Genomic DNA, 13,686 nt, shown 5'->3' with positions numbered 1-13,686 from the left:
TCGTAGTGGAGAATTATTGTCAATCTACTTGAAAATCTTATTTACTTTGATCAGCGGGGATCGAACACGGGCCTCGAAAGTACAAGACTATCGTCTTACCAGCCATGGGTTCTCACCATCATGACCTAACTGGTACCCAACGGAGAGTTAAGACATTTCCAGGAAATTCCACTAAGGAATTTGGAGAGCTCTCATTCCAATATCCTTGTGAACAAAGGTTTGTTGACAGTTTCGCACTTAAAAGACCAGGGGCCAGATTCATGTAGCAGTTACGCAAGCACTTACGAACCTGTACATTTTTTCTCAATCTTTGGCGGCTTTGTTTACAATTACTTAGCAGTTAATGAGCTCCGAAGCACCAGGAGGCTGTTTATAACAATAACAACAGTTGATCGGGAAGTTTTCATGCTTGTAAACTGTTTAATAAATGTAACCAAAGCCGTCAAAGGTTGAGGAAAGGTGTACATGTTCGTAAGTGCTTGCGTAACTACTTCGTGAATCTGGGTCCAGAGTTCGAGCCACCATGATCCAAGTAAATTGTTATTGCTCAAGATATTGTGGAATGGATCTTACGTGAGAAGGTTTTGATGGTATTTATGTGAGAGAAATAGAAATTTGGACAAAGGTATAATTATGAGTGAGAAGAAATGCTCTACAACGTTCTAGATTACCGTCATGAATAGTCAAGTTAAAGAAGCAATCGACCAGGTTAACTGTCTGACAGGTAATCAATTTGTCCGGACAAAGGTGAAATAAGGAAATGTAGATGTTTATCTCTCAGAATGTTTGATAATGTTTATTGTTTGTGATGTGTGTCTATGTATGTATTAACACGATGTACTGAACGGGGTGAGAATAGCTTGAGCTACCTCATCCCTTTGTGTGTATTTTACCTCAATAAACTTATTTCAATTTCAATTTCAAAGGTGAAATAAGCGTGAGACAAACAAGGAAAATGTAACGATAAACCTGGACTACAAGAATATTATATAAAATACTAAAATCTTGTGTCTTTAACCGGTAGAAGATGGATGAGGTTTTCCAAGAATAAAAGTGATTACTGATGCATTAATATGACTTAAAAATGTTTATACAAATATCAGTAAGTTAAGCAATGTAGCCAAGGTTAAGGGATCTTGACCTTGTGTGTGTGTGTGTGTGTGTGTGTGTGTGTGTGTGTGTGTGTGTGTGTGTGTGTGTGTGTGTGTGTGTGTGTGTGTGTGTATGTATGTATGTATGTATGTATGTATGTATGTATGTATGTATGTATGTATGTATGTATGTATGTATGTATGTATGTATGTATATACGTATGTATGTACGTATATATGTATGTATGTATGTATGTATGTATGTATGTATGTATGTATGTATGTATGTATGTATGTATGTATGTATGTATGTATGTATGTATGTATGTGTCAACATTACTGACTGGCACCCTATCCCTTTGAGGGTGACATGTTGATAACGCTTATCTCTCCTCTTTTATCGCCGCACGTCGACTCAAAACACATTGGAGAGCTTTGAAAGTTATCATCTAAACAATATTTCGAACAGAGGAAAAAGTTTATTATGAGGAAGTTATGATAAAGGGAAGGTGGCTTATGAGGCAAGGCAGTGGATATGAGTGCCAAGGTTAGAGGTTTAATCTCCTGCAAAGATTGTGAGTACTGTATATTTGTGAGTACAAGTATGTACTCACACTCTCTGGTACTGTCTCTCTGTCTCTCTAAGTCACCCGTTCAACCTCCCACAGGTTCGCTGGTCGAGCTGGAGGAGGACATTGAGTCCGTGGAGTGTACCAGCGATGCTAATTGTACAGCTGCTCTCTGTGGGCTGGACATCGCTCTGAGTTACGACACTTCCTTACCTTCAAGGCCTTACTGTAATTGTGAGTACAGCATCTGCCATCTCACCCCCCCCCCCCAACCCCAACGCTGCTGTAACACCACTCTAACACTGAAGTAATAGTGACACTACCACCGCAGTACCATACGTCACTGTAGCACTATTAACTCGCGATTAAGTCATTGACATACTTTTTTTACAAAAGTTTTACATAAGCTCTACTCTGGAAAGGAACATGGAAGTAACTGCTGTCACTTACAACGACAACTTTTACGTTGGTAGTACAGCAGCTAACGCACTTCACCACACATAACATTAGACCTGTATAGAGGAGCCATAAAGCATGCAATTACTCATATTTAGCTCGTGTCCATGTATGTATGAAGCCCGTGTCCTCACATGGACCTTCTACAGTGTGCACTTGACCATCACCTCACCTAACGTTACTCCGGACAAGTACATGAATCTTGCGCTTAATCACTGGTCTGACAACTGTGTCTCCTTCAGACTCTCCGGAAGATAAGGAGCCACACCACCACCACCACCATGGTGCGGGCCACTGCACCTGCGGCCCGGGCAAATGCGTGTCATACAGTCGTGATTTCTACAGTAACGGAGAACCATTTTACTACTGCGGACCTTGCGGTAAGTGGTACTTTGTCAGTAATGGCGGGGAAGATCATATGGGCCCGCCTACCGCGGCCCCTGTTGTACCTAGTGCGTTGTACTTTAACTATTCTGATATTCGAATATTTTGTCTTAAAGTTGTGGGTGGAGGTGGTTTCTACAACTTACTCCTTCAGTGGGTTCCATTTATGGACCACTTGTATGTGGAACGAGAGCTGCTTTACATTTCTTCGGCTCATTTGCGTTTCCCACTTATGTCCTCTCGTCCTACTTTCTCTAATTATTATTCACTTGTCAATTCCTATCAGTATCTTGTATGTTGCAATCATGTCCTCTGTGATTCTTCTTTCCGCTAGGGTTGTGAGATCTAGTTCCCTTAACTTTCCTCGTAGTTCAGTCCTCTTAGCTCTGGCACTAATCTTATTGCAAATATTTGTAATATTCCAAATTTGAGTATTATGCTTCACCAAGTGCGGGTTCCAGGCCAGTGCTGCATATTACAGTATTGGTCAAGCAAAGACTCTGTAGATTGCCTTGAATGAGTGCGGGTTTAGGTTTCTACACGATGTTTTAATGCTTGCTTTAACGACGTCAACCAGGCTGTGATTCGTACGTCAGCCTGGTTGACCAGTTCAGCAACCAGGGGCCAGATTCACGAAGCAGTTACACAAGTACTTACGAACGTGTACATCTTTCCACAAACTTTTATGCCTTTGGTTACATTTATTAAACAGTTTACAAGCATGAAAACTTCCCAATCAACTGTTGTTATTGTTATAAACAGCCTCCTGGTGCTTTAAAGCTCATTAACTGTTTAATAACTGTAAACAAAGCCGCCAAAGATTGAGAAAAGATGTACAGGTTCGTAAGTGTTTGCGTAACTTCTTCGTGAATCTGGCCCCAGGAGGCCTGGTCGATGACCGGGCCGCGGGGACGCTAAGCCCCGGAAGCACCTCAAGGTAACCTCAAAGTTGCCAGCGTCTCATATTCTCCCGATGTTACTCGGTTTATGTGTACTTGTGGGGACAGTGTTGGAGAAATATCCACCATCTCTAATACATGTTTCTCTCTGGCTCCTGTAGATTCCTTCTCCTAATAACTATCTTGAGATCTTGAGGTTATCTTGAGATGATTTCGGGGCTTTAGTGTCCCCGCGGCCCGGTCCTCGACCAGGCCTCCACCCCCTGGAAGCAGCCCGTGACAGCTGACTAACACCCAGGTACCTATTTTACTGCTAGGTAATAGGGGCACAGGGTGAAAGAAACTCTGTCCATTGTTTCTCGCCGGCGCCTGGGATCGAACCCAGGACCACAAGTCCAGCGTGCTGTCCGCTTGGCCGACCGGCTCCCCGTAGTAGATACCTTCTACTGATGGTGTAGATACCTTCTCTTCTCCATTGTCCCATACATACATTACTCTATAATTTGCTCTATAGATGCACCATCTTATTTCCAAACTCGTATTTACCCAGGTTTTTCCTGAATCTGAACTTATCAAGTTTATATCCATCATTGCAAACCTGTTGATTAAGTAACCATATCAGTGAGGCAAATTACCAATTCGTAACTACGGCTGAATCATTACGCCCACGCTTATCTCCCCCGGATCACCGCGAAATTTATTTACTAACTACCCCGAACTACACCATTACACGCTAACCACCTACTCTCCAGCTCCACGTGTGAATAAAGTTGTGTAAACACAGGATGGGTGGGCGCCCAGTGTTACAACACCACTTGCACTCACCCACTGGCTGAGTGCAAGGGAGGCTACTGTGAGTGTGTCAACAATGGCATCTTCTACGACCTCACTTTCTGGTGAGTCTGATCCTGTCTGTGTCATGTGTGTGGTGAGTCTGATCCTGTCTGTGTCATGTATGTGGTGAGTCTGATCCTGTCTGTGTCATGTATGTGGTGAGTCTGATCCTGTCTGTGTCATGTATGTGGTGAGTCTGATCCTGTCTGTGTCATGTATGTGGTGAGTCTGATCCTGTCTGTGTCATGTATGTGGTGAGTCTGATCCTGTCTGTGTCATGTATGTGGTGAGTCTGATCCTGTCTGTGTCATGTATGTGGTGAGTCTGATCCTGTCTGTGTCATGTATGTGGTGAGTCTGATCCTGTCTGTGTCATGTATGTGGTGAGTCTGATCCTGTCTGTGTCATGTATGTGGTGAGTCTGATCCTGTCTGTGTCATGTATGTGGTGAGTCTGATCCTGTCTGTGTCATGTATGTGGTGAGTGATCCTGTTCATGAGTCATCTGTGAGTGGTGAGTGATCCTGTCTATGTGTCGTGTGTGTGGTGAGTCTGATCCCGTCCATGAGTCATCTGTGAGTGGTGAGTGATCCTGTCTATGTGTCATCTGTGTGGTGAGTGATCCCGTCTATGTGTGAGTGGTGAGTTTGATCCTGTCTATGTGTCTATGTGTGAGTGGTGAGTCTGATCCTGTCTAGTGTCATGTGTGTGGTGAGTGATCCTGTCTATGTGTGAGTGGTGAGTCTGATCCCGTCCATGACTCTTGAATATTACTAAGGTAAACCCTAGAACACATACAGCAGAAAAAAAAAACATTAAACACATATGATGTTTACCATAGCAACACATGTGGTCTAAGGTTTACCCATAACAACATGTGGTCTGAGGTTTACCCATAACAACACGTGATTTTGGATTTATCCATAGCAACATACGGCCTCGAGTTTACCTTAGTCTACATAAGGCATGATAGGAGGTTGAGAGTTTTCACTGTACTCTCCCCCACAGTTACATTCCCTTCTACGGGAAGCAGCTGGCGGTAGGGATGCTGGTGACAACCTTTGTTATTGTGCTCATCTGTTGCGTCCTCGGCTACAGCTACCACAGGATAAGCAAGTAAGTTTTCCATCTCTGCTAGATTAAGGACCTGTCCGAAACGCTGCGCGTACTAGTGGCTTTGCAAGAATGTAAATACTGTTCTATCCAATGTATTCTCACAAACCCAATGTACCTTCTTGTATATATATAAATAAATAAATAAATAAATAAATAAATAAATAAATCTCCCTTCACTCGAGTTGTGGAGTTCCTTGAGTGCATTTGCGGCACTCGTGATGCTTATAGAGTGTGGCTGTATAGATTCTTGGGCGCTGTTGTTGAGGCTACGGTCTTAGAGAGCTTTGATTTGATTAATTTGAGGCTTCTGTACGGCTGTTCATTGAACCGTACTCACGGCTTCGCGCGAGTGTAATCGCCTCGTATTAGAGCACTTGGAAGCGTCATTTGTAAGATCTTAATTAAGCGCTCTGGAGAGCTTGCTGAATTAACAGCTTTCTAATGGATAGTAAATCTTTAACAACACCATCAACAATAATAATAAGAAGAATGTACTATTATTACTAACGTGTACTAACAGCTTGGTAAGAGAGTTGTGTTATTGTACAAGATTCCCTACCTAGAACAAAAAATTCCAAGTAGCACGGGGTATGGTGAGCCCGTAGTGGACTCTCGATATAAAGTGGTAGAGACTGACATTAACTGGACCGGTACTGACCACTTCGTGTCATCCACAGCCGACGACAACGAAGGCTGCCTGAGAGCTGGTTCAGGAGGAGTGTGAGACGTCAGGTAATATTTTAAGTATTACTAGTAAAAATAGTCAAAATGCTAGAAGCAATAATTCTAGTAACATTAAAAATTCTAGTTTAATTTACTTTAATTAATTTAAAGTTCATTTAAAGTTACATTTGCATAATTTACTTTAATTAATTTAAAGTTAATTTACAGTTATATTTACATAATTTAATAGAATAATTTAAAAATATTATATATGCAAAACAAGAATAAAATAAATTTTGTGAATAACATAATTCATATTTTTTCTGTTGGGTATTGATTTTAATTGTTAAAAGCACATATGAGTTGACCTTATGAATAACATATTGATGTTCCCATCTCTTTACCTCTTACTCCGTTATAATCATCCTAATTCCATAATAATTCCCTCACCCCATAGTAATTTTCCTTCAGACTCCATATAAACTCTCCTTACCCCATAGTAATTCCCCTCAGACTCCATATAAACCCTCTCACCCCATAGTAATTTCCCTCAATTCTTAGAAATTCCTTCCCCCATAATAATTCCCTCATATTTTCAGCCTCCGGCCAACGACACTCCTCCGACATACGACGATGTTGTTGACAAACTTCCCTCCTATCAAGACGCCCTCCAGATGAACACCAAGGTAAGGCTCTCAAGATGCTCACCTTACAACCCATCCTCCGAATTGACAGTGCGTTTTAATACGAAGTGTAATAAGTACATTTCCTGACTGTCATACATAGTACATAATTGCACTTATGTGGCTGTTACATTTACCTCCCTATCTATTCTCCTCGTTTTCTGTTAAAACACTCAAAATTTGCGCAAGGTGAGGCTCGCTAGATAGTTCCTAAGGTAAGGCCCAAGAGGATGGGGGGTAGAAATAGCCTAAGCTACTCTATCCCTTTGAGATGTATTTCTTTCTTGTCTCGAAAAACATACTTGAACTTGAACTTAGTAAGGCCCTGAAGGTAGTCCGGGCATTAAGGTAATCCAAAAGGTTAGTTTTGTCCAGTTTCACTCGTGTACTCAAGTGCTAAGAAAACATTGTTTGTTATTGTTTTGTTTGGTTATCTTGAGCTGATGTGTGACGCGTAAGCTGAGGATGGATGATCTTTGAGTTGTTGTTGTTGTTATAGATTCAGGTACTCGGAACACGTTCCAAGTAGCACGGGCTATGGTGAGCCCGTAACTTACCTGGCACAGGAACGGTGCTGACTGATCTTTGTGTTCCAGAACGTTTTATGTGTGAGATGATGTCTCTGTATATATGATGATGTCTCAGTATATATGATGATATCTCTGTATATACGATGATGTCTCAATATATATGATGATGTCTCTGTATATACGATGATGTCTCAATATATATGATGTTTTTGTATATAGGAAGATGTCTGTACATATTGTGATGTCTCTATATATGATGACGGATTGTATTTAGCATTTAAAATATTGTCTTAAACCTGGTATATTTCGCTCTTTGATATGATATAGATCTTTGCCCAACTAACAAAGCTTGGTTAACCGAATGAGCTTCGTGTCTTTATCATGCTCATTCACACTCAGTTCTTGAGAGAATGTTTACCAACATTACAACATATAAAATTTTAGAATTACTGAATTAATAATGTTATATAAGTGGAATATGTTATAAGTTAGCTAGTACTGAGGACTAATTAATTAGTTTAAAGTCTGTATGGTTGTTAGGTTATAATTTTTTTTATTTTTATTAAATGTCTATTCTAAATGTTGAGTTGATGTTATTTGCTAATCTTGTTAAAATGTTCATATGATCTTACAGGAAAGCAGCGATGTTGGACTCGTTAATGTTGCTTTTGAGGCTGAGCTCTTCACATCTCTCCCTTCCAATGAAGAGAAAGTTTCAGCGGCGTTATCCACCCCTACATCCACCCCTTCATCTACCTCTACATCCACCCCGTCATCTACCTCTACATCTACCAAGTCACCAACCTCTACATCGACTGGAAAAGTTCCAAGCGTTTCCACAACCAAAACCGTGCCCGTATCTTCTACAACAACGCTGATATCCACATCGAAACTCATATCCACGTCCATATCCACATCTGAACCCACATCCACCTGTACACCCTCGGCTACTTCTGAACCCACATCCACATCAACCAATCACCAAAAAGTAAACAGAGAATAGAGGCTACTGGTTGGGTGTAAGTGAACCTTGCACCCTACATGGTACAACATGGTACATGGTAGCATAGTTTGAGGGTTATTTCAAGGTATAATGCAATAAAATATGCGTTCAATATAACAACCATGATATAAGATGATAGCAATGATTACAATGATAAAGGTGTATGGCTTGGGTACATATATTAGGAGATTGGGTAGCACTTGATACAGTGCAAGCTAGGTAGGAAGCTATGTAGATAAAATTAGGTACTTTTTAATTTTGTTTTTGAATAAGGCAAAAGTTAGAGAGCTTTTCAATTCGTTAGGGAGTGAGTTCCATAGACTGGGTCCCTTTAATTGCATAAAGTGTTTACACAGATTAAGTTTCACTCTGGGGATATCAAAGATATATTTATTTCTGGTGTGGTGATAATGGGTTCTATTACATCTGTCCAGGAAGAGTATCAGAACAGGGTTTGCATTTAAGAACAGGGTTTTGTAAATGCAAATGGCACAAGAAAATGTGTGTAGTGAGTTTATGTTAAGCATGTTTAGGGATTTAAACAAGGGGGCTGAGTGTTGTCTGAAAGTAGTTTGTTATTGTTCTGGTAGCCCATTTTTGCTGGGTGATGATGGGCTTGAGGCAGTTTGCAGTGGTTGAATCCCATGCGCAGATACCATAAGTAAGATAGGGATAGATTAGTGCGTAGTATAGAGAGAGGAGAGCAGAGTTAGGTACATAATATCTGATTTTAGAGAGTGTACCAACCGTTTTAGAGACTTTCTTGGTTATGTGTTGTATGTGGGTGCTGAAGTTGAGTTTCTTGGCTAAGTATAGGCCAAGGAACTTTACATCATTTTTATTGCTGATGTCTATCATTGTCTATCTCACTGTCTATCTGAAGCTGACTTGCATTTGTTGATTTGCTTCCAATTAAGATGTGGTAGGTCTTTTCTATGTTTAGTGTGTGTTGGTTGACATCCATAAGTGGACTTTTTTTAGTTCATTATTTCCAACATTATTTAATGTGTGTGTGGGTTGGGGTCTGAGTAGATGAGGGTAGTATCGTCAGCAAATAATATAGGTTTAAGAATGTTAGAGACATTAGGCAGATCATTGATGTATATAAGAAATAGGAGAGGACCTAGGATGCTACCCTGTGGCACCCCAGCGGTTAATGGTAGAGTGGGAGAAGTTACATCATTGATGGCTACATATTGGTGTCTGTCACTAAGATAGTGAATATAAATACTGACGTTTATAGAGAAACTATGATTGAATTCATTATTTTGATCGATGATTTGTAATGCTTTGCTATGAAATAACTAAATTTATTTAGTACTGAAGATGTTTTAATGGATACACTGGTGATGATTTGTTCATTTGTTCATGATTTAATGGCTTTTGTTTTTAAGGCTCCTAAAATTGGTAATTATTATCAGACAAACTGACACAAATTTTAATTTTCTACATAATTAATAATTTTAACGTCTACAATGTTCCAGAAACACAGTAAAATATTCAACATATTATTTTTGGTTTGATTAACTGGATTTTGAGATAACTAAACATTAAATAATCTTTCAAATGTTTGTATGTGGAAATATTACAATTTATTGTATGTGAAAATATTAAAATTTATTGAATGGAGAAATATTAAAATTTATTGAATGGGGAAATATTAAAATTTATTGTACGTGGAATTGTATTCATTCATCAGTAACAAAAATTTTCATCATTATACATAATGTATCACAAAATACACATATATAAGAAAATATGTGGAGTAGGGCGGGGGGATCGAACTGTCGACCTGGGTCACCAAAGACGTGGACCTTGACGTGGCCTCGACTCATTCAGATGTCTAACCTACGCTTGAAACAATCAAGCGATCCCATACCAAGTTTACCAGGCAATTTTGTTCCATAAATCTACAGCACTTTTTCCCACCCAGAATTTAACAAAATGTCTGAAACAAATTTTATTAACTTTGCATCCATTATTTTCTTTTGTATTTTGAGCTGGATAAATGGCACTGGTTTGTTGAAGATATTAATGTTATCAATTTTGTAATATTATTATTAATATTATTACACGTAGAGATCATCACTAACGTGATGAATCAATTAAAAAATTTATTGTAGCAATGCTGGGGTTCAAACAATCGACCCTGTGTCTTCCTGCAGCCCGTCCTCCAAACAAAGACCCCAAAGTGATTCCATGCACCCGCCAAACCCCCTGTTTATGAATGAAAAGCGGTTTACACACGACTCATAACTGCTGACATTCGAACATATCCGGAATAAGTGCTTCACTGACGAATTTTGTTCGAATCACAACGCTATAAATGCTTCACCCACGTACTACAAATACAAATAATCGCCAACAGAACCTAAACACCTAACCTAACCTATCCTATGCCTATATATACACAATATGCTAATATATTATAATATTAATTTATACTTGAGAAAATTCCCGTTTTGAGTGAACAGTAAATTTGAGTAAAATTTATGATTGCGTCTGTGGGGTTGACCGCTGAATGTAATGGACTTGAGTCGAGGACGGGTTGCTTCCTGGCCTCGACTTATGTCAAGGGTTGAGGCTCGAATGCTCGAATCGCATTCGAGCATTCGAATCAATGCTCGAATCGCATTCGAATCAATGCTCGAATCCCTGCATTGTTCCAGTTGATTTTCACATTAGCGTCACTTCCTTGTGTATTTCAGAGGCGTTTATGGTGGTGAACCACTACACCACACTCAAGTGTACGCAGGTAATTTTGAGATCTTGAGGTTATCTTGAGATGATTTCGGGGCTTTTAGTGTCCCCGCGGCCCGGTCCTCGACCAGGCCTCCTGATAATGGGTAAACACCTAATTTGGTACCAGTTCGGTGCCTCATGCCTCCATTATTATTATTATTATTACTATTGAGATAATCCACTAGGGCAATAAGGTGGACGCGAACCTTCGACTTTGGCGTTACCAAGCCACATATTCTACCACTAGACCAGAGGGACTTGTATTTACCTTAGCTACATTGTTCTAGCGGATTTTTTCATTAATATATATCACGTTAATGTGATTTTTGTGCGATTATTATTATTATTATTATTATTATCGTTAATGATTTTTCAATAATTTCAGATTATGACATAAATTATAAATACAAAAGAAGTATTTAACTTAAACTTCCGGATGAAATAGGAATTTATTTTAACAATAGTTGTAGTAACTGTTTATAAAAATACAGATTCAGTTGCTCTACAAATATGTTTATGTCAATGTTTACATACGATGTAACGCAAATGAGTTAGTTTAATTTATTTCATTATGCACCCTCGTATAATGATCGGTGCAGACCAACCTTTCTTCTTTCTTCTATCTTCTCCCCTCTTTCTTTCCCCTTCCCCTGGTTGCCGTCCCCTCGTGTGGTCAGTCTTCCCTCCCTTCCCCCCCCCCTCCTGTTCGCCATTTCTTGCCATAAACTCGAGTCAACTCCCACCAAACACACATCAAAATTACGACGTTGGTACAACGTTCGAACAAGTTTTAACACCACCTAACCAGTTATAACAACCAATATATCAAATTGTAACAACGTTCTAATACGTCATAAACACGTTAAGCCAAGATGTAACAACTTTATTACAAGTTGTAACAAGCGGAAAATACAGAGAGTTTCGGTTTGTGTTTCCAGGGAGCTTACCCTTAGGCAGTGGGACCATCGCAAGTCACTTGTCCCCTTCTGTTCCCCTAATCGTATTTCTTTAATCCCTCTCTCTAATCTTCTTCACCAGTCTTCTTTGCAATCCCTCTTCCTCTCCCTTTCTCTGTCCTCTCCATAACCATTGACAGGTTTAGGACCAGTACAACTCTGGGACCCTAACATTCGTGCTCTCAAGTTTCCCTTAGGTGGTCAGGGCAGCTTCTTCCCACGAGATGAGTCGTTACTGCGTAGTTCCAGTTTCTGGGAGAGCACCGCCCACCGGGCAAATGTCAGGCTTTTCATTGGCCAAGGGCAGGGGCTTTTGTGTCATTGGTTAGTTGTGCCAGGGTATTAGGCTTGGGGGCTCCAGTGATTGGACTGAAGTTTCAAGAGACGGAGTCCCCCAGGGTAGGAGCGGGCACCATTGGCCAAGCCTCCAGAGCACCGAGTTCGAATTGATTGGCTCCTAACCTGGAGCCAAACTCGTGAGAGAAACAATAGGCTCCCCTGGGGTAGTCAAAATAAATTGTCGTTAGTGTGTCTTGGGCAGAACTTGGAGAGAAGTCCCTTCAGAACCTGGGGCAGCCATCAACATCCTGTGGCTGATTTTGCAGTTTTAAGGTAAAGTTTGCTGGAGTATCATGTCCATCATTAAGTCAGACGATTGCCTCGTAGGGATTTTATTAGAGTAGGATATTTTCAATTTAATTTCAATATATATGTACTAGCTCTATCTATAAATTCATCAATATTTGTATCACCCCTTGTATGTATATGTACTTTACCTGAATAAACATTTGAATTTGAATTTTTTTATTTGAATATGTGATTTAAATAATAAATTGATTATTAATGTAATTTGTGTTTAGTTATCTGATCCCTTTGATTAATGCTGAGTCATTTTTGTATATGTGGTATTCGTGTGTTGAATTTGAAGTCCCTCTTTTCTCAATAAGTAAATAAAGGTTATATATGGTTTACTCCCCAAGCAATTATATTTACCAAGATTTATATCTATATAAATCTTGGTAAATCTTGGTAATTTATATCTATATAAATCTATAAATCTTTATAATCTATATAAATTATATTTATATGAATTTGAAGTCCCTCTTTTCTCAATAAGTAAGTAAAGGTTATATATGGTTTACTCCCCAAGCAATTATATTTACCAAGATTTATATCCCCTGGAGTTCATGATTATTGATCCCTGTCCTTCCTGGGAGATCAGTGATCAATACACATTCAGGTATGTTAGCGGGAAGGTGGTGACAGTGTGTAATAAGTTTGTATTCCTTATTTTTAAATTAATAAACCCTTCATTTGTTGCTTTCCCCCCTCATTTAATATTTCAGTCTTAATATCAACGGGTATTGAATATTGGGTACCGCCCAACCACTTGGGCTGGACGGTAGAGCGACGGTCTCGTTTCATGCAGGTCGGCGTTCAGTCCCCGACTGCCCAAGTGGTTAGGCACCATTCCTCCCCCCCCCCCCCCCCCCGTCCCATCCCAAATAATTATCATGGCCCCTTCCCAGTGCTATATAGTCGTAATGGCTTGGCGCTTTCCCCTGATAATTCCCATCCCCCTCATTATGCACCCCATACCAATCATACTAGAAGATTCATTCTAGTATGACTAGAGTCATACTAGAAGAGGAAACACGAGGACATTAAACCAAGAAATTCATTTAGCTAAGCAAGTAAAAATCCTAGAAAGTTAATTACGCGGTTTAATGCCTATTTATTATGATTGTAAAATCCGAGAATA

At 39.7% G+C, this 13,686-nt stretch overlaps 1 protein-coding gene across 1 annotated transcript in view; it reads left to right on the top strand.

The window, feature by feature from the left end:
• LOC123774881 (uncharacterized) overlaps positions 1-9,735 on the top strand; it is a 9,970-nt gene extending 235 nt beyond the window's left edge. The window contains exons 2-8 of the mRNA XM_045769543.2: positions 1,760-1,894; positions 2,359-2,496; positions 4,184-4,295; positions 5,240-5,347; positions 6,025-6,079; positions 6,610-6,696; positions 7,858-9,735. Coding sequence (XP_045625499.2) covers positions 1,760-1,894; positions 2,359-2,496; positions 4,184-4,295; positions 5,240-5,347; positions 6,025-6,079; positions 6,610-6,696; positions 7,858-8,226 — 1,004 coding nt within the window. The 3' untranslated portion in view covers positions 8,227-9,735. The remainder of the gene's footprint in view (positions 1-1,759; positions 1,895-2,358; positions 2,497-4,183; positions 4,296-5,239; positions 5,348-6,024; positions 6,080-6,609; positions 6,697-7,857) is intronic.
• The last annotated feature ends 3,951 nt before the right edge of the window (positions 9,736-13,686 follow it).

This window comes from Procambarus clarkii, chromosome 84, assembly GCF_040958095.1.
Source record: "Procambarus clarkii isolate CNS0578487 chromosome 84, FALCON_Pclarkii_2.0, whole genome shotgun sequence".
NCBI lineage: Eukaryota > Metazoa > Arthropoda > Malacostraca > Decapoda > Cambaridae > Procambarus > Procambarus clarkii.
Note: the sequence above shows the minus strand (reverse complement) of the source record. Positions and strands in the feature narration are given on the sequence as shown.